The sequence below is a fragment of the Emydura macquarii genome, unplaced genomic scaffold, assembly GCF_026122565.2.
Source record: "Emydura macquarii macquarii isolate MOO-44397 ecotype Brisbane River unplaced genomic scaffold, CSIRO-AGI_Emac_v2 contig_499, whole genome shotgun sequence".
In the NCBI taxonomy this organism is placed as follows: domain Eukaryota; kingdom Metazoa; phylum Chordata; order Testudines; family Chelidae; genus Emydura; species Emydura macquarii.
This window is the reverse complement of record NW_027130636.1, coordinates 482,712-504,607: the sequence shown is the minus strand read 5'-3', so window position 1 is coordinate 504,607 and position 21,896 is coordinate 482,712. Positions and strand designations below refer to the sequence as shown.

The window sequence follows — 21,896 nt, the reverse complement described above, 5'->3', positions numbered from 1 at the left end:
GTGTGTATGGGGGCCTGTCAAAGAGCATGCCAGCTCTACAGCACCCCTGCTGGCCAAACAGGGCTCTGCCAAGGTCTGCCTCAGTCTCCCCTTCACTCAAGGCCCCTTAAAAAGTCCACACAAGTCAGATACTCAAAATATTCCCCTCCTGGATTCCTGCACAAAGGTCTTTCAATATAGAACTCAGACTTGCACAGCCTTCACCCAGTCCCACACTGGGCCCAGCCTCTCCTCCGGAGCATTGGTCCGCCTGCTCTCTCTGCACCTCTGGCCTGGAGTTGGGCCTTCTGTTCTAACGCAGGGCCCTGCAGGAACCTTCTTACGCCCTGCATTGTCTGCAGGCACCCGCCAATCCACCAGCCGCCATCTCCACCTTTATAAGGCCCAGGTGATTCTCTTAGCCCAACTGGTCCACAAGTAACCAGTCCAGGTGCACTGCATGCCAGGCACCCTTTGACAGGTCCCCTAACCCTTTTTTGCCCACCCAACACCCATGTCAGCCAAGGAAAGAGAGACCAGAACACACCAAACTCTGGGAGGTAACCCAGAAAGACTGGCCTACTGAACAACTGCCCCCTGGCCCATGGGGCTGCAGTTTCCAAACCAACTAACAGTACCTTGCTTGTTGCAGGCTATCAGCAGCGGCGGAGCATTTTTCAGCACTGTGCAGTCCACCAGGATCTGGTACAGGAACTCTGCCACGTCCTTCACCTCCCGCTGGAATGCTGCACTATCCACGACAAACACGATCGCTCTGTGAAAAAGGGAGCAAATACAACATAGCTGTGTGGTTCAGACTGACACACAGCCTCCACTCCAAATCCTCCTCCCCAGAGGGGCTTCCCCCCCAATGGATGTCACATGATCATTATATCACGCTTTTATTCTGGAGTCATTCAGAGCACTTCTGAAAGAGGAACGAGCCAGCCTAGCCCATGCGCTTTGCCAATTCACTAGAGTCCTGATAAGAGCTGGGCGATCCACAGACCTCTCTCATTGGCTGGCAATTCCAAAAAGAAATCATTTCAGCTGGAATGAAGCATTTCAACTGGATTATTTTGCATGTCTGAAGTTTTCAGCATAAAAGTAAAGAAAATTTCAAACCGGAAAAAACCAAAATATTTCGTTTTGTCCAAGTTACAGTGTTTCGTTTAGCTATTTTTTAAAGGTCTCCCCCACTGTCCCCTGAAACAATTTGGCGCATTGGGGACAGACTGCCAACGCACTACGGCTGCTGTTGAATCTGCATTTTTGGGCAGAAAAAGATTCAGTCAAAAAGTTTAGCTCAGCTCCAGTCCTGACCTGCTGCACCAACACCACTTCCACATGGAGCTCATCCAGCACTAGATCCTAACCAACAGTGCCCTTCTCATGTGGTGCTGGGAGAAAGTCCTCAAGTTGCCCTTTTCTGTACCTTTTCTAATTCCGATACATCTTTTTTGAGATGGAGTGACCAGATCTCCACACAGTATTCAAGATGTGGACCTCTATTATGGTGTCTTTAAAAAGTTTCCATGCAGCTTACAGGGATTTCATTTTTGGCACTGTACCTTTTAATTTCCGTTTAACTAACTTCCTCATTTTTATGTAGTTCCCCTTTCTGAAATTAAATGCTAACATGGTGGGCTGCTATGCTGCCCCCCCGATGTTAAATTTTATTATATTATGGTCACTATACCAAGTGGTTGAGCTATATTGACCTCTTGGACCAGATCCCGTGCTCCACTTAGGACTAAATCAAGAATTGCCTCTCCTCTTGTGGGTTCCAGGACTAGCCACTCCAAGAAGCATCATTTAAAGGTGTCCAGAAACTTCTTCTCTGCATCCCATCCTGAGGCGACATGTACCCAGTCGGTGACATGTACCCAGTCAATATGGGGATAGTTGATAACCCCATTATTATTGAGTTTTTTATTTTTATAGCCTTTCTAATCTGCCTGAGCATTTCACAGTCACTATCCCCATCCTGGTCAGGTGGTCGGTAGTATATCCCTACTGCTATATTCTTATTATTCAAGCATGGAATTACTAGCCATATAGATTCTATGGCACAGTTTGGTTCATTTAAGGTTTTTACCTCATTTGACTCTATGCCAATCCCCCACCAGCGTAACCCATTCTGTCCTTCCAATAGATTTTTTTACCCTGTTATTACTGTGTCCCATTGATTATCCTCATTCTACCAAGTTTCTGTGATGCCTATTATATCAATATCCTCATTTAATACAAGGCACTCAAGTTCACTCATCTTAATATTTAGATTTCTAGCATTTGTATATAAGCACTTAAGAAAATTGTCACTTTTTAGCTGTCTGCCATTATGTGATGTATTTGAATAGGACTCTCGTGTGACTGTTTCTCATCAGATCCTACTCATATTTTATCATCTTCCATCCTCTTCTCCTTACTATGATATAGAGAATCTCCATTAAGAGATGGAGATTAACAGAGACATCCTTCCCCACATGCTCCTCTGCACCCGTCAGCTTTCCCCTAGCCCTTAGTTTAAATACTGCTCCACAACCTTTTTAATTTTACGTGCCAGTAATCTGGTCCATTTGGGTTTAGGTGGAGCCCGTCCTGTATAGGATCTCTCTTTTCCAAAAGGTTCCCCAGTTTCTAATAAATCTAATAGAGTTTCTCCCGCCGACACAGCCACAACCGCTCGTGGAGGTGGTTTTATTATGCCGATTTGAGAGCTCTCTCCCGTCATGATCTTACAGCGGCACAGCTACATCAGTACAGCTATGCTGTTTAAGCTCTGTAGTGTATTCATGGCCTAACACTAATCTTGAAATGTAGAAGAGTAATTCATTTCCCAAAGCAACCTTAACCTGAAACCAGGCAATTATTTGAGGCTGTGGAGCAGGAAACAGAGAGAAGTATAAGCTTTAGCTAGCACTGAAAAGATCCATTTTAAAAGACAGAAATCCCAAGGGGTAGGGACTGTACTACTTGAGGGTGTTGAAAATCTAGTTCTAAAGCTCAACTGTGCACCCTCTTCCTCCCCACACCACCCGAAAAAATCTTTGTGGTTTCCCTCTCCCGGGGATATTTCAGAAAGCTTGGTACCAAAAATCCAGCCAAGAACTACCTTCAGCTGTCTCTATGCTGCCCTCTGAGGCAAGTCCCCTGAACTAAAAGTTGCTCCATTATATAGAAGTTTGGAATATGTAAGGATAAGATGATGTCTCAGAGGTCACAGAAATCATGGATTCCGTGACTTCCAGAGACCTCGTGACATTTTCCGCTTCAGCCAGTGGCAGGGCTGGAGTGGTCAGCTGGCCGGGTCCCTGGAGCTCCCAGTGGTGGGGTCCTCTTGCTGCCCCATAGCTCTCAGCCTCTGTGAGCAGAGGGGGGGACCCCAGAGTTCTGAGCCACTGCAGGCGGTGGAGGTGTCCCTCACATTCCAGCCGCCAGCCCTGGAGCGCCAAACCGCTGTGGGCAGCAGGGGAACCCCCGCAGCTCTGAGCTGCCGTGGGTGATGGGGGGAGCCCCAAGCTCTGGGTGGCAGGCCCCAGGCAGCAGGACCCTGGGCAGCGGGGAGAACCCTGCAGCTTCCTGCCGCAAGTGGTGGAAGGAGCTTGGTGCATCGAGTCGCCGTGAGTGGCCCCGGGCAGGGGGGACCCCATAGCTCCAAGCCCTTGCAGGCAGCAGGAGACCCCAGAGCGCCGAGACACTGCAGCTCCCTGCTGCTATGGTTGAAGTCCCCGCAACCAGTCCCCACAGATCCCCAGGCGGTGGTAGTCCCCGCATCTCCGAGCTGCCACAGGGGGGCAGATGACTCCAGGTGGTGGGGAGACCCCGTTGCTCTGAGCCCCTACAACAGTGGGTGCTAGACCCATCCCTCTCTAATCCTCTCTCACAGCAGGGTTTGGGCTCTCATCCCCCATCAGTCCCATCGTGTCATGGTTATTTTTAGTCAGTCTGGGACAGGGGATGGTTCTGTGAATTTTTGTTTACTGCCCGTGTGACCTGTTCTAAAAATAACCGTGACAAAATCTTAACCTTAAATAAGTCGAATAAAATGTTGTTAATGCAATTTCTGCTAAATCCTACCTGCGTACGCTGTCTGTGTAATGGAGCTAGACAGCTATGCCACCTTGGCTGCCACACTGTAAGCTGTACAGGGTTTGACATGAACAGTACCAGAATGGGAGGCCCCAACAAAAACCTAGGCGCTGCACCAGCAACTTATTGATTCAGTACTAGAGGTGACTTTCTGGTCAAAGGCAGAGCTGAACCCCTGCTGTACCAGCATGGGTTAGCGCGCTGCCTTACCAGGGATGTCAGTGTGATGCTTGCTGATCATGGTGTGAAGCAACAGCTGCCACGTGCAGACAGAGTTGAGCGGAAGCCTCCTTCTACTATGCCGCAAACTCTCTCCAGAAATGCACACACACGTTGCATGCACATTTTTTATTGCCTTCTTCCACCATTCCCCCCCAGCTGGCATGGCAGAGCAGTCAGGAGGAGTGGAAAGGTGGGGGAGATGAAGGAGGTTGCACGTTGTTTTTTGGCCTTATAATACAGGGCATGACAACAGCTTTTTCAGTCCCAACTCACTCCCCACCCCAGCCTTCATCTCATTATGTGGCCTCTCTCCATTTACAGACAGAAGCATCCATCTCCTCCATTCCCCAGCCACTCACCTGGCGGCAGCTTTGAACTTCTCCAAGAACTGAAGCCGCAAGCTCTCATGGCCTGGGAGGTCAATCAAGGTCACACTGGAACCCTGTAAATGGAGCAGAAGCAGTAACAGTTCCTTCAATATTTAATCTACCAATATGCATGATCATGCAGGTCTGAATAATAAAATATGTAACAAGACGACACCACAATTCATATTCTACAGCCAGCCAAGGCCTACAGAGCAAACAAGACTGCTCTATAGTTCCTGAACCCCTTCCTTTAGGCATCATCATTTCTCCTACAGCATATGTGCCCAAAATCTCCCACTTATTTGCTGTGGATAGGCAGGCATGCAGCTTCTGTATACGACTGTAAGAGCTCCCAGGTCACGTCACAACAATCTCACTCCCAGGCCAAGCTGTCAGGCTGATTTAAATGGTTGGTTAAACCTTTCCCAACACATTTCCCACATTTACAAGCATTGGCGTGTTTTGTGTTGCTTCAACTAGTTATAAGAGCAGCGACACTGAGCAAGTGTTTATATCCCGGCCTTCCCCGCTGACCTCAGGTGTTGTGCTGCGTAGCTAGAGAATGAAAGCGCTTGACACCACGGACATCCCAAAGCATGTAGGCTGGTGACAGCAACCATTGACTATACTGCTCCTGCTTGCAAAAAGCTGCCCCCATTCAGGGACAACCAAATTAGTTTTACTGTTAGACACCCCCTCTCCCAATGCTCAGGCAATGGTGGGATCTCATCTGACAAGAGCAGATATCTGAAATGCCTACTTATAAGTGGTGAGTGAGCAGACATGAAGTCATACAAAATCCTGGGCTGGAGGGGGGGCTACACATGGATCCCTGCTATATGGTAGCTAGAGAGCAACTAAATGAAGAAACTTGAAATACAAACAGAAGACTCTCTAAGCAGTGCAGCAGCTGTACCAACCCACAAGGTTTGGAGGAGCAAAGGGAAGGTTATAGTTCCCAAAAGAGCGTAATGACGTAGCAAACACGGAAGCAATGCCTGCGGAGTCATCCAGTGCATCAGGAGGGGCAGAGGGCGAGGTCAATGCTGGGACAGACAGCGAACACCCTACACGATGGACAACTCTCATCTCTTAAGGTCACTGTGCTCATTGGGATGTGACTGCACTGTTGCTGAGGAAGAGGGTTTACCAGAACTAGGGTGACCAGCTAGCAGGAGTGAAAAATCAGGACAGGGCTGGGGGCAATAGGTGCCAATATAAGACAAAGACCGGAATATCTGGGCTGTCCCTATAAAATCGGGAAGTCTATAGTCACCTTAACCAGAACCATCCCTCAATTTTTACGGAGCAGTTTGAGAATCACCAGCATGGCTCACAAGGGAGCTGCAGAGGAGAGGGGAGAGAGCTATTCCAATCTGCTGGGAGCCTCTGGACTCCACTGAGGTCTACTGTCTCCAGGTGCACATAGACAACAGGAGAAAAGGGCAAGATACAAGAAGAGCGAACTCTAGGGTCTTCCCCATGAGTGTGCCAGCCGGGGGGTGAAGGGGATGATCAGATTTCCTTACTGGCTCTCTGCATTCGGCACTGCAGTAGTGACATAGGCCAGTCAAATAGGATGTCTGAGAAAAACACCTATCAGTGGTTTTGTGATTTCAGGTGTTTGTATGTTGCCTATCACCACAGTATCTGGGTGCACCATACATGACCTAGATTAAGAGAAAAACAGGTCTCCTGTATCGTGAGTTGTATTCCACACCCAAAATGGATGACAGATGGGACGATGGGGAAAGACAGCTGATTCTAATGGAAAATGCTGGGCAAGGAGGTGTATTTTAAAACATATTTCTGAAAGGGCCAACTATTTACATTCTCCACAAACTGCAGTCCTCCGGTCACACTCAGCAACAAGACACCGCAAGGCACAAGCTATGCTGTGGCAGTTTACTGCTCCTGGGTTATTAGGCACGAAGCCTAAGTGTATTCAGGGCATTCACTGGGCATGAATTAAATCAACTTATGTCATGTCTCACTACTCCAACTAAATTATGGTATCAAATGTTAATATATTAAAAAACGTGTTAGGAGGTTGAGCCATTCTAACAATTATATGAGCCTTTGCACAATTCTCATTCAGAGGATTTCTCCAATTTAATAATTCCCAGACAAAAAACTAAGTTAGGGTGAGACTTCGGGACTTGTCCTAACCTTTTCTTTTATAAGGTGATCCGCATTTTGATACAGGTTGTCTTGTGGCCAATTCTCCTCCCATCTGAAATTGCTTGGCTCACCACCTTTACTGTTTGTGCTCGCATATCATCCCTGTTGTAACTATGGCCAATTGCTTTCTTAACCTTACTATTTCAATTAAACATTAAATATACTTTTTGCTACCTTCATGCAATTTAGCAGCTAGAAATAAGGAAAAGAGGCCACCATTATGTAACCAGCCAACTCTCCACAGATCACCAGCAAGTGCTCAAAGAACTGCCAATGATCCAGAGGGTTAAAGCCGGGCAGACATAACATGAATCTTTCTGGAAAAAACTTTGACAACATATTGGAATTTAAAAAAAAAACTCAAACTCTACAAAGACTTCAAGTCTAAAGTTATGGGCTACTTAAGAAAAAACTAATCACTGAAAAACCCTCCAGAAATGCAGTTAAGATAACTGAAGCAACCGTAACTCTGCTCCCAACCATCCACCTGGCACTTTGAGTAATGAGAACTCAAAGTAATGAGAAAATATTTTTGATAAGCAGTGTAAGAAGTGTACAGTCACAGACTTCGGAGAACTGTAATTAAAAAAAGTCCACTATACTTATATAATTTGCATGTGGTGTGTACATATTGCTACACCACAACCGACTTTATGCATGTGTGCCTGATACTAAAGAAGATGGTCTTTTGCCACCATGTTACTGTGTTTTTAATCTGCAAGACCCATCCATAATTTAGTGTGCTGCAAGATGGAAAAAATTGGTGATTTAATTGTTCAATTTGATTTTTTAAAATATAATTTAAATACTTTAAAAAAATAAAACTATTTAAAATTAAATTTGAAGTTATGGCAACTTATATTAAGGCCTAATCATTTAAAATGAACCAGATTTTAGGGAAGTATTAACCCAACTTTTGAGAGCAGCAACTTCTTATGCAGGTGCAGAGAGAATATTTCCTTCATTTCACTTTATTCAACTAATTCACTTCAATGACTAGCTCAAAGTTAAGAAACTTATTGGGAGTTAAAAAAACAAAAAAGTTTGTTTTCCTTTTCCAATCTATAATTAAAAACATGTCAGAATGAGATCTACCATTTCTAAAATCTTGATGGCCATGGTGACCAAAAACAAGTAGGTCAATTCATTAACTACAAATGATAGTTTTAAATGCAAAACATGATTTGATACTTACTCTCCCCATCGCCCCCCTCCTGCTTGTTTGTTTGTTTCCAGCATATTTAAGGTAGTTTTATTTAACTAATAAAAATTTATTTTAAAATGCTGGTTTTGTGCATTAACTGAATTCCAATTTCCATCCAAATGCAGCTTGCCACAAATCATGGGTAAAAAATTTACGGAGTAAATAAATGTACTCATTCACCATTTTCTAATGTAAAAATTTTCCAATGTAAAAATTAAGAACCTGAATAAATGCATGTTAAGCTTTAACAGCTCAAATAAATGTGTACAGATATAGTGTATCCTCCTGGTTAGCAAACAGTATCAAATTTAGCATAAAGCCTCTATCTGCTTGCCAAACAACATGTTTTAATGGTTACCAACCTGCAAGAATCAATTTAGGAAAATAACTAAAGAGCACAAATGCAAAGCAAGATTAAAATCAATGATCTAAATCAAGGTTTCCTGCTTGTTGATTTAAAAATCAATCCACCCTGGGGTCTAGGATATTTGTATCTGGAGATTTATAGTTAGTTGCATTGCTAATGTATCTAATATCACAAATAACTGGAGGAACATGGACTAGATGAGAATAACAGGTAACTATCACCTCCATAATGTTCTTTTTTGGATTCAAAGTGGCAAACATTTTTTTCTGTGAACTGCATTTAGTCATAGTATGGCTGTAATAAACAGAATTTACAAAGTGTTCTAACTTTTTAGACAACATTAAGTAAACCTGTGTGTTCTTCAAGAGTAAGACTGTAGAAGTTTTTGCTTGTTTGTAGGGTGCAGAGGTGATACAAAACCAAACTTAAAACGTTTTGAGTTAGTGTGCGCCTCCCTATTTCCAAGTTTTTTGTTTAAGTGAAACCTTAACTTTGGATTTACAGGCTTTAAAAAATAAAGCAAAACTGAAAAGCTGTAATACGTTTTTAAGATATTTCCTCAAAATGTTCATATCATGCCTGCTCAATCATAGCGACACCATCAACTTAAATAAATTAACATTTTTCTGAAAAGTTTTCCCTATGATTGTTATAAGTATCACTTAAGAATCCTAAAACAGAGTTCAGCAGAAACAAGGTGCTATTTTCTTATTTCAATTTGTTTACTTAGTGAAACTGGCCATACGTCAAGTATTGTCAGATGCACAGTATCCCCTAAAATTTGTATAGCCCTTTCACACGACAGGGAGAGAAATATGTTTCTAAAAACAGAAAATTAAGACTACAAATTTACAAGTATTAGCAGTGTGGGGTGATATAAGACTTCTAACCTTTAAATAACTATACTTCAAGTTGAGCGTGTCCCTTGAACTCCAGATTCAAGTTTTTGCTGGAGATTTTTGTGGCTTCTTCTGGAACAGCACCCTTTTCTCATGTGGTTCCGTTCTCACGACTCCCGCCTCAACAGTGCCATGCACAGTTTATTTATCTTATGAACACAGCTATTAATATCTAAATAATGCCCCCCCAAACAACTCCTCAAAATAGGAACAAATCTGTAGTTTCTAGGTCAAGGCATTTTGAAAATATGATGAGCCAAAAAAATAAACCTACATGGAATGAAACCCACTTGAGCTTCTGACACCTCCATCCCTTTTTCTGCCCTTCTATCTTGGATTTGTCCTAGCCTCTCTAGAATCTATCCCAGGCTAAGACCAATCGAGCAAAGTTTTTGGTGGACTGGTTTCAGTTTTGCCAAAGCTGGGAGGAGGAGACACCAAATCAGATTTCTAATGGGAAGCTAGCTTCAGCCTCTGTCCGCAGAATCTGACTGTAATCAGCTGTAAATTCTAAGGCCACCAACTCACAACCCAGTTTGTCATGCCCCCAGGAATTTTATGCAAAATCCAAACTGGTGCCTACTTACCTTGTCATTATTGACTCTGTAAACAGCAGAGCTATCAGTTATGGAGGTCTGGGTGTTCCGGTAATGGCCCGTTAACAGCTATTAAAAATAAAACAAGAAAAGGAAAATCAATCCAATTTCCAGGCTCCAGAGAAAATAGTTTTTCTACTCAATGAAAAACAAGAGTTCAGTGTGGAGACTGAATTGCATAGTGGCGTCTGCAGCACCACATGCACTGCCCCCCCCACGTGGATAAAGAGGCAGCCTAGGGAGGGTTGACTCAGCAGCACGAGCCACATGTACCTGTCTCCTTATAAGGAAATGAAGTGACTCCACCTGCTGGTGCATGGTCAGCAACTGCCCAGGATAATTGTAATCACCTGGTTGGCTGGTTCATACCTGCCCAGGAAATCAGGAGCACCTGGTTGGCTAAACTCCAAGCCATGATCTTAGAAGGTCATGCAGCAAATAGCAACCAATGGGGCTTAGCCTCTGCTGACCAGGGGAAACTATAAAAGTTCAAACCCAGGTGGCAGAAAGCAGAGAGGAATTGAATCCACCCGGCATCCTGCATATCTCCTGGTCTTGTCGGCTCGGCGGGCTGACGCATCTTCACTAGCCTGCTTCACTGTGAACTGATCACTCACAGTGGCTCTCTCCCATCTGCAGTATCTAAAGCAAACGGCAACTGAATTTGGCCAGCATAGTATACCTGTATATAATGTTTGTGAGTATGGATTAACTGTTTTCTGTTGTGTTTGTCTTGTAACTTCTTTGGGGAACTCCAAAACCGGGCACCCTAGTGTCACATGCTAGCAGCCATGCGTTGATCCAGGAGAGATCACAAAACGCTAAAGTCTTGGTTGGCACATTTTGTCCTTTCGTGCACAGAGTTCTCCTGCCCTTTGCTATCACTGTTTGCTGTGCAATTGCTTGCTGTGAAACTGTTTATTACAGACATAGAACTGTTTATTATAAGGATAGAATTGTTTATTATAAAATAAAGGGTTTATTGGTTAAGCAAACCCCTAGAATCATCACTGTCTCGCTTAACCCCCCGTATCCCAAACCGAACCTATCAGAGTTTTTCTCTCCATTTCCACATTCAGCAAAATGATGGAATTGTCTGTTTGAGGAAATATTAAACTGATTGTTTCTTATCATTCCAGGATCTTCCCAATCAATTAATGCTGGTTGACTCCATCTCTAAAGGAACACTTCCATCCCCCTGAATAAAGGTCCGGAACATAGAGCCTAATTCAAAGCTGCCATTAATACGTAATCACAGTCCAGAATGACATGCTATTACAATGCTTTAGGCAGTTTCTTCTAAAGAAAAGACTATTGCTATACATTCCAGCAGCCTTACTGGAAACAGAATAGGGACAGTGAAGACTGCCCAAGAAAACAAAAAGCAGCATCTCTAGCTATAATTAATTTTGACTTGTGTATGAACAGGTTGTTTAATCAGCCTGCTTTCTAAAATCAGGGATGAAACAACATTAGAACAAAGTAATGGAAATATAGGAATATATAAAGATATGAACTCAATTTTGAGACTTTTGAAAAAAAAAGAATACAATAACATAGGTCCAATATTTGTCCCATTTTACAATCAAACTGATTGAGAAAGTGTGATAGATTTAAATACAGATTTTTAAAAGAAATTTACACATCTGAACAAAGTCATCATAATTTCCAGTTCTTTTCAAAACTGAATAAATACATGCCAATTAGAAAAAAGGTTTTAGATTTTCTAATCTTCATGTTTCATGGAATATTTTGCAAACAAGAGGGAATGAAGTGCAGTAGATTCCGCTTATCAGCCACCTCTCAGTTGTCTGCAAAAAGTTGCCATTATCCAGTAGTTGCTAATAAGTGGTAGGTAGGTGTGCAGGGTTGCAGCCAGGGTAAGACGCACAGGCCTGCACCTTCCTTGGCTGCAGCCCTGCACACGTGCCTGCAGGCAGAGGGGGCTGCATACCAGATGCTGGGGCTTTCTACAGTGAGCCAGGGCAACGGGGGTCCACAAAGTTGCATATCCCAGGGTTGGGGCTCAGCACTTCCTTCCCTGGGTGCATCCCAGGGAGAGGTACCATAAAGCTCTGGCAGCTGCCTGCAGCCCCTCTCCCCACTAGTGCCCTGTCCACAGCCTCCCCACACCACCCCCGCCCCTGACCTCCTGTGCATGCCCTGGCCACAGGCAGGCTTGCTTGGCTGCAGCACCAGAAGAAAGCACTAGGGGCTGCAGTCAGGTTTGTGGGGCTCCTGCAGCTAGAGAAGGCCCATCCCAGCATTTCCTTCCCTGGCTCCCACCTTGCAAAACCTACCTGCCGTTGGGGCCTTTCTCCTCAAAAGCTTCTCTTAATAAATGGCATGCCATTGCCAATATCTGAATCCTACTAACGTTAAAGTCAATGGGACAGGAATGATTCCCAGCAAAATGTGGCTATCAACCAAAAGTTAATACCCGGGTTGCTATTAAGCAGAATCTACTGAACTTACAATTCTTAATTTAATGAGAGCTCTCCCCTTAAACAAATGCGCTGAAACAGCCCATTAAAGATTTGAAAAGAACAGCACGAGGCACTTAGCTTTCAGTCACATTGGGCCAATCTTAACGGCAGCAGCACTATAAAACATCCAGGACCTTACTTACCCGGACAAACAGCAGCGTTTTTCCAGAGTCACAAAGGCCTATCAGAAGCACCGCCCTCCGGCTGCTCTTCCTGCCCTGGATAAGTTTCCAAACCACTGTGGAGAGAGGGGACGTTATAGGATACCATCCTCAACATATGGCCAAGTGTGCATCTGTACAACCAAACTTTGGATCTGTACTTCATCATCAGGGGATGCATTAGATATGCAGGTCTGCTAGATGTGAGTTTTGCACTAATGAGGTTTAATACTACCTGTTATTGATTAACAATGGTCTATCCTCCCCACACTTATAGTATATACTCTTTCAGCAGCAAAAGAACTCTGAGAATTTAAAATAGGTATATGAATTAGAGTTAAAATTAAATAATAGTCCATTTAATTTTGAAAGTTCCACTACTTTCCCCCCTAAATCTCTCTAACTAACAAATGGCTCATGCTAACTTTTCTAACTTCCCTTATAGCAAAACCACACTGAAAACTCATGGATCAAATCTGAAGACATTCAGCTGCAACAGTGCAAAGTTGTCGCTAATGTGTCCTGACTGAAGTTGGCAGCAGGTCATTCACAAGCAATGTCACTGTGAAGAAGATAAACCACCAGTCACCACTTGTCCTCTCAAGGAATTTTCATGCTGCCATTCTATAGGCTGAAATGAGTCAACTGTGCTTTAGTTTTCATTGTGTCTGAATGAACAAGTAATCTGCCTAACAGAAAGCACAGTGGGATTGGTGCTACACTTCAGGGCCAAAGACACTTGTCTTGACTGTCATGGTTTGTCAGGTATTGGCTTTGACCAAAATGGTGTCCAATCCCATTCCTCAACATTCTGTATTTCATGAACCATTATGGCTACATCTATATTACCAAATTAGCACCCGTTTTTCCAACACCAGAAAACAGGGTTATAATTTTGATTACTTCGATACAGTCTACAGCATTCTATACATGATGTTTTTTGTTTCTTAAATCTCACACTATTTTCCACAACACCAGTACAGCTCCCACCAGTGCTAATGATGACAAACACACTATTATGGACAGCAAAATGGTGGTCAACTTCTCATACTGAAGTTTTTAATTAGTAAATTCTTAGCATTCAGAATTTGCCTACAGTGTTATCTGTGAGCACAGCTAGACAAGTGTGGTGCTCCCACTGTTACTACCATTGGCGGAAGTACAACAATGGGAGATATCCTGAAAGTCACTTGTCTATACCTAAGCCTAGGAATACTGAAATACTGGTTTTTCCTTTTACTGACCAAAATAATCCCCTCCTCCCCCTGAAACATACTAAAATACTACCCAGAAAAGTTAAAAAACACAACAGTCATCTATAACAGTCATTTGTCTGCTCTCTAGAATGGAAATTTGGGCTGCAACTCGGCAAATAGAGAGAATGGAAGTGTGAAAAAAGAATTTACATTCTATTAACTGCATTTTCTTTTTGTCTTCATTTCTTCTCTGAATCTTTATTTAGTAAAATATCTAGGCCTGACTTGATCTCAATTACACTAGTGTAAGCAAGGTCTGAGTGGGACTCCCCCTGCTCAGCCAGCAAAGCGGGGGGCACTTTATTTGCATGAGCTTTGTATTTACATGAGTACAATTAAGTACTCAGCATGACTGCACTGTATCTGCATAAGCACACTAGGTGCTGGGCACGATGGGAAATGGTCCGTATGACTGGTATCGTGTTACAAATCACTTGTGTGTTAACTGCAGGGGTAATGAAATGCTGTCCTTCAATTGTATGAACAAATGGCAGCAGAACTGTGTTTAGCCTGTTCTGATGAACAATTCACTCTCATCTAAACAGAGCTCAACAAGGGTGGCACACGGATGCTCAAGCACTGTAAGAGAAGCAGGGAAGGGTTGGGGAATCTCCTACTGAGGCTGCACAAGTCCTGGCAAAAGGCTACCTTAAGGCATGGCTTGACTTTCTCCTCCCACTGTTAAAAAGCAAAATTAATTATTCCTTTTGGAGACTTTTGTTTTGTTAAAAATAGGGACATGGCTCCTGTGTCAGTAGAAGGTTTTCTCATGTGCTGAAATTCACTAAAAGCCAAAATCACTAAAAAAAACTGGGAAACCTGGACTGACAACCAGCAGTGCCTGGCGGAGCCAGCAGCGGTGACTCGGCGAGGCCCAGAGACGGCGGGAGACAGCAGTGGAAGGGGCCAGCAGCTGGTGGGGGCCAGCAGTAGTTGGATGCCTACAGACGGCAGGTGCAGCAGAGGGGACCAGTCAAACCTGTGCCTGGCCAGTAGCAGGAGCCAGCAGAGAGGACTGGCGGGGCCCCACAACCGAGAGGTGGGCAGTGTAACTACAACAGTCAGTAGGGCAGGGGAAAGCAAGAAGGGAGAGGCAAAGGACACATCCCACTCGGCTCATTGTGTTCATCAATTCTGTTTGCAGTTTTCCCAAACCAGTGCTGTGTTCCTTCCTTCCTTTTATTAAAAGGTTTACTTTCTATATTCAGACTCGGTGCTTGCGAGAGGGGAAGTATTGCCTTTGGGGGGTGCCCAGAGAATAGTGTGTGATTTTCCAGGTGACTGGGTGGGGGCTCAAGCTGGTTTGGTGTTATATCATTGATTGGAACCCCTAGATATAGAACCCGGCCCCTAGCTGCTGCCAGCTCTGCCTGGCAGAAGGGTTACACTAGTAATTATCTCTAGTGAAGTGAGTGGAATGCCTTGATTAACAATCACAATCTGCCCTTCAACTACGACCATTCCACTCCATGCACCTACTTAGGTTACATCTACACTACGGAGTACATGGGCACAGCTAAGCCTAAACAGCCTCTTAGCACCGGCCCAGACAACAACGGTTGAAGGGGTTTTTCGGTCAGTACAGGAATGCCACTTCCCTGAATGAAGTTAGCTAAGCCAATGAAACCCTCTTCCATCAAAACAGCTGCAACTACACAGCAGATTATGTCACCATAGCTAGGTCAGTCAGGGGTGGGTGTTTTTCATGCCCCTGACTTACCGAGTTAAGCCAATGAAATTTTTCAGAGTAGACCAGCTCCTGGCTCTCGCAACTTACTCAACCACCACTTAACTACGTGGCACTAGCCAAACTCTTTCCCCTTAACCAGAACATTTGGTAGTTCTGCCCTGACTAAGCACTTGTCATTACAGTGAATGGCAATTAGGCAAAGTCAGTTCCGTGGATTAGTCACCCTGGGGATGGAGGAAATGAAATGAGATGCCCAGGAAAGGTGGTGGTGGAGGAATGATGTAACTTCTGACATGAAGTACAATCCCTTTACACAACAGTGAATAGTTTACAGGGTAGCAGCAGGTGCAAGCAGTGTGGAAGGGGCTCAGGTAATAATACTAGGGTTTTGGTTAGGGATGGGGGCTGTTCCCTGGGGTGGTGCAGGTTGGCTGAGTAGGAAGTTGGTTGGGATGGGGGGTGAGTGAGTCAGAGTGGGGCTTTAATGGGGGAGGAAGTCAGGCCATGGGGGTCAGCTGAGTGCAAGAGAGAGAAAGGGGCAGGCTGGAGGGGTGCATTAGGAGGTTGTGTGGTGTAGTGTGGGGGGAGCTGTGAGGTGACAGGCTGGGGCAGCAGAATGCTATGGGGGGGGGGGTGTACCAAGCCTATGGGGCGACTGTCTGGCTAAAAGGGGAGCTGGCTGGCTATTAGGGGAAGGGGGCTGGCTGGCAGAGGTATCATGCTGTGCCCATGTGAGCAGTGGGGGGGAGGCTGTCAGGGTCTGGGAGGAGTTGTGCCAGGCTGGGGAGGGGAAGTGTCGGGCTCTGGGGGAAGTGACGGGTGTTTGGGGAGGCAGGGGGGACAGGGAATGGCATGTCACACGGTGCCAGGCCGGAAGGGGAGGCCCGGATCGGGTCCCAGGGGACGAGGCCAGGCGGGAGGCAGTGTGGCGGAGGAACGGGAGGTACCAGTCTGGGGAGCACGGCCGGGCAGGGTCGGGGGGGTCGGACCGGGGGCATCGGGTGGGGGATCGGACCGGGGACGGGACGGTAACGGGCGGGACAGCGGGGGTAACGGGCGGGGGAGGGGGGAGGTCGGACCGAGGTCCCGCCCCCGCCCGCAGTCACTCACGCAGGGACAGGGCCACGACCAGCAGCGCCAGCAGCACCGAAAGCAGGGTCGGGTCCGACGCCTGCAGCGCCCGCCGCAGCGAGTCGAGGTAGGGCTGCAGCCCGCTGCGCCGCGCGCCCGGCGTCGCCATCCCCGGCCGCCAGTCGGAAGATGACGGCTCGGCAGAGCAGAGCAAACCGTAGCCGTCCCTCAGCCGCCACGTGTCCCTAGTCGCTGTCTGTCCGTCAGAGCGCCGCGCGCCGGCCAGCTACGGCGTCATGGGAAACGTAGTTCCCTGTCCGCGCCCGCAGATGGTTCCGCCGCAAGGGCTGTCGGGAGCTGTAGTCCTCGAGGACCATCACGGGAGAGCCTCATGGGAGTTGTAGTTTCTTCCATTTCCTGGCCTAGGGGGCGGTGTCCTGAACCTGCCCACCACCAACCTCTTGTCAGCCCCTGGCCTGACCCAATTTAACTCCCTTCACTGGCCCATGGAGGTCCTGGGGAAAGGGGGTCTCTTCCCAGGCCACTTCAGCTCATCTGAGTGGCCCCAGGGGCTGTGTCAGGCTCCCGCTTCTCTGCGCTGCACCTGGGGTTGGGTCACAGCTGTCCGGTTCCCCAGCCCCTCACCTCACCTGGGCCTCCTGGCTCTGTGCAGACCAATTGCTGAAACAGGAACAAGTGTCCGTGAGCAATCCTTGCTCATCCTTCTGTGCTGCAGCTGGGTTGGCCCTCCCTTCAGAGCTGGATGGCTGCTGTAAAAAGAGACATTTACATTAATTTCCATTTGTTTCTGAGGGCATTACGCTGGTTATTTATAAATGTTAGACATTCAAATTGGAAAGAAACAACAGTGGAAACGCTACTCCCCCTCCTCCCAGCAGTGTCCTCTATTTGAGAACTTAAAATACAGTAACCCTACAAGGTGAGAGCGCCCAGGCCTGGGGGCTGTAGTCCTGCTCTGCCGCAAACCTAGCACCTAGGGTGATTTTGCAAAGTGCAGGCACTCAGCAGTCTGCAGATAATTTCTGCCAAACAGGCTGTAAAACTTTTAACAGCAATTCTTTTTGCACCCAGGTCACTGGCAGTGTGTGCTTCCATTCTGCTCCAATGTAGGACAGCCAACGTTGCCATCACATAAGGATTTATCAGTTATAATGCCAAATAGTTCCAGAGCATAGCGGACCTTTTACCAAAGGCCTGACAAGATACCAGTTCCTGGGTCACCAGCATGATGTGCGTGAATTCTTCAGCTTAACAAGAAGTTATCTGGAGCAACATAGGAACAAGGAAAACATTAATCCTTAATCAGCCATCAGCCCACAGCTCCATCCTTGAATTCTACATATTACATAGTATATGCCATACAAAAATGGCATTAAGAGAACATATTAGTGTTGCAAAGTCAAGTACTCAAAAGTTAGGAGATGCTAGAATTAAAACTGCTTGGCAACCTGAAATGTGCCCCCCTCCCCCCCTTTGTGTGTATACATTGATATTGTCTCTAATTACGTGAGTACGTACTATATTTTCAACAGGGCCCCTACTAAATTGCTAGATGTGTAGTGAATTTTTGGACATAAATAATCCATTTGAAATTACTCACATTTGATGGTACTGGTTTTTAACACATAGGGCTTACCCCTCTAAAAATAAAAACTCAGTGCCCAGCAAGCTGCTGCTAGTAGAATCTAACCAGTCATTAAGTACAGCTGAGGTGTAAATTAGCGAAGCAGAGGCTATGCTCCAGCTCACTAACTCCTGTTCTCTCCATATTCAAACCAATAGTTTTCTTAACAAATATGTACATGGAGAGCTAGAGCAAAGATGCCGAGACTGAAAGAGGTAGTTACTCCATGCAGTGCCTGTGACATCTGGTTATATACCCACTAGTTGGAACCCTACCCTAACACAATACCAGCTTCCTTGGCAAGCCAGCTACAGAGTTGAGTGAGAGCTCCCTGCAGTTAAAGCACCATGATCTACTAAAAAGAGAGAAAGTGCCTGCCTGAGAATACACAGAGGAAACGGAGGCCTGTAAACATGCTGTCACCTGCAAAGTAAAAACTGCCCACTTATGGTCTGATTTCAGTATTATTGACCCCATTAAAAAAGGATGTCAGGTCTCCCCAAAATCATGGAATTGGCTTTAAAATCTCAATTATTTTTTAAATAATACATTTTGGAGTCTTTTTCTCTGCCTTCTGTTGCGCAGGCTTTAGGATGCACACCTAAACTTTTTCAAGTTTTTCACTGCAATTGTTAGACCTGGAAGTTTCCTTTTTTTGTTAATGAAAGTGGAGGTTTTCATACAGTCTCTTGATTGCAGCAGTTGTGGCTTTGGGAAAACTCCAACAATCACAAGGATTAGCAACACACTCCCTCAGATCAGTGGGGACAACCAGGACATAAGAGCCTTAAAAAAACCTAAAACTAGTGTTTAAATAATCCGATGGAAATTCTAAAACTGGAGCCCCTGAGTCAAATATCCTGCACTTTAAGAGCACTGCTATAAATTACAGATCAGCACCATTGCTCAGCAAACTATCTTAACCTGACTGTTCTTTGTAAACTCCTGCAGGACTGAGCCTGAAACAAGCAAGCCGTGCTGCACTAGCAAGCAGCTCTGATAGCTGCATGGCCTCAGGCCTGGCCAGCCAGCACTCTATGGAGCTGTTTCCCTTTCTAGTTTCCAACTGCTGAACTCCTACTTCCTTTCCCCTCATCCCTCCTCCAGGTACTTTCACACCCTCTGTCTTCTTATACCTGCCCTACTGAGTCACTGGAAGGCAGAGGGGTGGGGAAGTACATACTTACACAGGGAGAGCAGGGATGTGCCGGAGTGAATTGGGCCTTTATACAATTTGAGTATCCTGGCTGTGCAATTTATGAAATCTGGTTGCTATTATAAAGTTGTGACTATGTAAATTGTTGTATTATGAAATACCCCTCAGAGTATATGGATTGCATCACTGCTAACAGGACCTGTAGCAGGTACAGAGTGATCACCACCTCAAAAGGCAAAAGTGGGACACATGCAGGAACCTGACCCCTCCATGGCCCCACCCCCTGCACCTCCTCTTCCTCCTGAAGTCCCACCTCCTGGCCAGGCCAGGCCAGAAGCTGGAGCCAGGTCATGGTAAGAGCTACCCAGGCAGCCTGGGCCACTGTGGAGAGTCCTAGACCCCCACCTGCCCTGGGACCCCGGGTGACCAAGAGCAGCCCCTGCCCCATGTCCCTGCCCCCCCCGGGTGTGTTGCACAAGGCAGGTGGAGGGTCCAGGACTCCCCACAGTGGCCCAGGCACCCTGGGCAGCTCATACCACAGCCTGACTCAGACTTCTGGGGGGAAAGTGGAGGAGTAGGGGTGGGGTCATGGTGAGGGAGGGCTAAGGCCCACGTCATCCCCCCACCAGGAAGAAGCTGGTGCTGCCCCTGAATCTTGGGTGGGCGTGGAGAGGCACAACAAGGAATCCTGGACAAGTGCTGCCCTGGGGTCATTCAGGCTGGGACTTGAACTCTGCATTTCAGGACTGTTTTGCCCAGTTTGGGTCTCCCTAAGTTGGCATGACCCTTAACTTTAATGGCCGTACGCTGACCGGCTAATAGATATGCTAAGCAGGTTGGCTGGAGCTGGAAGGAGATGCTTCCTCCTACTGGTCTGCAGCGTTACTACCTCACACAACTTTTTCGCAAGTGAACCAGATTTTGTTGGGGCTAGGGCCCATCTGGCATGGAGAAGCCACAGCCCCCTAGCAAATCTTAGCTCTGATTGGTGCCTGCCCACTTGCCCATGCATCAGAACAAGCAATCAGAGCTGCTGCAAGAAGCGCTCTCCCCAACCTCAGGGGCTGACATTCTCACAGAAGGGGAGGAAGGAGAGGGGAGCATGAAGAACCCAGCCCCTCACAGCCGCTCCCCCTTACACACACACACTTTCCATGGGGACCTGGAGAATAGGATTGAGTTGGAGTTTGTGAGCAGGGTTAATTGCAGAGTAGACATGGCATGCAGCAGGGGGCCAGACGACCTTCATCCAGTGCGTGTAGGAGAGGGGGCAGCACCAATTGTCACCCACATCCTGGGGATGGGGGGGGATGTTCAAGCATCAAAAGACAGGCCAAAACCCAATATCACCTTTTAAAAAAAATGTCATGATTTGGCAGCCAGTCTTGTGACTTTGGGGAGGGGGTCTGACATGATTTTTGATCTCTTGAGGTTGATAGTACTGTGCCTACTGGATGGAGGGGGAGTGGAAAATTCCCAACCAAACTAAGAGACAGAAGTATCAAAGCAGGAGTTTTAAAAGGACTCAGAATGGGGGAAGAGTGGGGGAGACGCAGAGGAGAGAGCAAGGGAGTGGACTGACCAAAGTCAGAGGTAAGGTGGGTGGAGAAGCCTCCATCTAAGAGAACCTTAGCCATGCACTACAACAGTACAATCCTGGATGGCCCTGGTGGGTGTATTACAAAGGGAGAGCCTAAGACCTAAGGCCTGAACTAAAGTCAGGCCCTACCCTGTTACCAAACGCCTGCTTGCAAGTTCCCTGTCAAATACATGAACCTGGAAAGAACAGGGCTGGTACTGCAAAAACATAAACACTCCTAAGCGCTAGGCACAGGACACTCATGCAAATACATTCCAGAAGAGTGGCACCAGAACCCCCGATACCAAGTATGGCATAAACATATTTCCCGAAGATAACGAGGACACACTAACCCTCCTAAAGATAAGGTCAGGATGACAGTATGATGGATAGAGATGTTTTGATCGAATCAACATGTAAAAGGTAAAGGATGGTAACTAACCATGTCAGAGGGGCAATATGTAACTTGTTCGTGTCAGTGTAATAAAGGGGGTCTCAGAGGGAGTGTCTTTGTCCAGCCTGGGGGGAATAGAAAGTCCTGACATTCACTGAGTTGTATCCATTGTCACGGGCATATATGTCCCTACTGTAACTGTAGACATTGATCCAGGGAGCTAGCAGTCTGCTTCGTCAGCAGTAAACCTGGCCGGGTGCCTTTGCTACTGAAACAGAGGCTATGGTTTTATCGGGCAGTTGGATCAAGGTCTACTGTGTCAGCTATCTGCGCAGAGCTGAGACAGCACACACACACACACACACACACACACACACACACACACACAAAGCCAAAACCTAACAGCTACCTCTGATTCCCACCTTCCAGCTCTGGAGTGGTGAGGAAACTGAGGTAGGGAAATAGGCTTTATTTTTTTTATAGATCTCTGTAGTTCTTGTGTGATTGAGTAAGGAGCGAGAAGAGGAAGGAGCATTAGAATCCTGTCTGT

At 46.2% G+C, this 21,896-nt stretch overlaps 1 protein-coding gene across 1 annotated transcript in view; it reads right to left on the bottom strand.

The window, feature by feature from the left end:
• Nucleotides 1-16,875, bottom strand: part of SRPRB (SRP receptor subunit beta) — a 28,275-nt gene extending 11,400 nt beyond the window's left edge. The window contains exons 1-5 of the mRNA XM_067538700.1: nucleotides 16,612-16,875; nucleotides 12,538-12,632; nucleotides 9,900-9,977; nucleotides 4,653-4,735; nucleotides 618-754 (exon numbers count right to left, since the gene is read on the bottom strand). Of these exons, the coding sequence (XP_067394801.1) occupies nucleotides 618-754; nucleotides 4,653-4,735; nucleotides 9,900-9,977; nucleotides 12,538-12,632; nucleotides 16,612-16,741 (523 nt within the window). The 5' untranslated portion in view covers nucleotides 16,742-16,875. The remainder of the gene's footprint in view (nucleotides 1-617; nucleotides 755-4,652; nucleotides 4,736-9,899; nucleotides 9,978-12,537; nucleotides 12,633-16,611) is intronic.
• Between the last annotated feature and the right edge of the window lie 5,021 nt (nucleotides 16,876-21,896).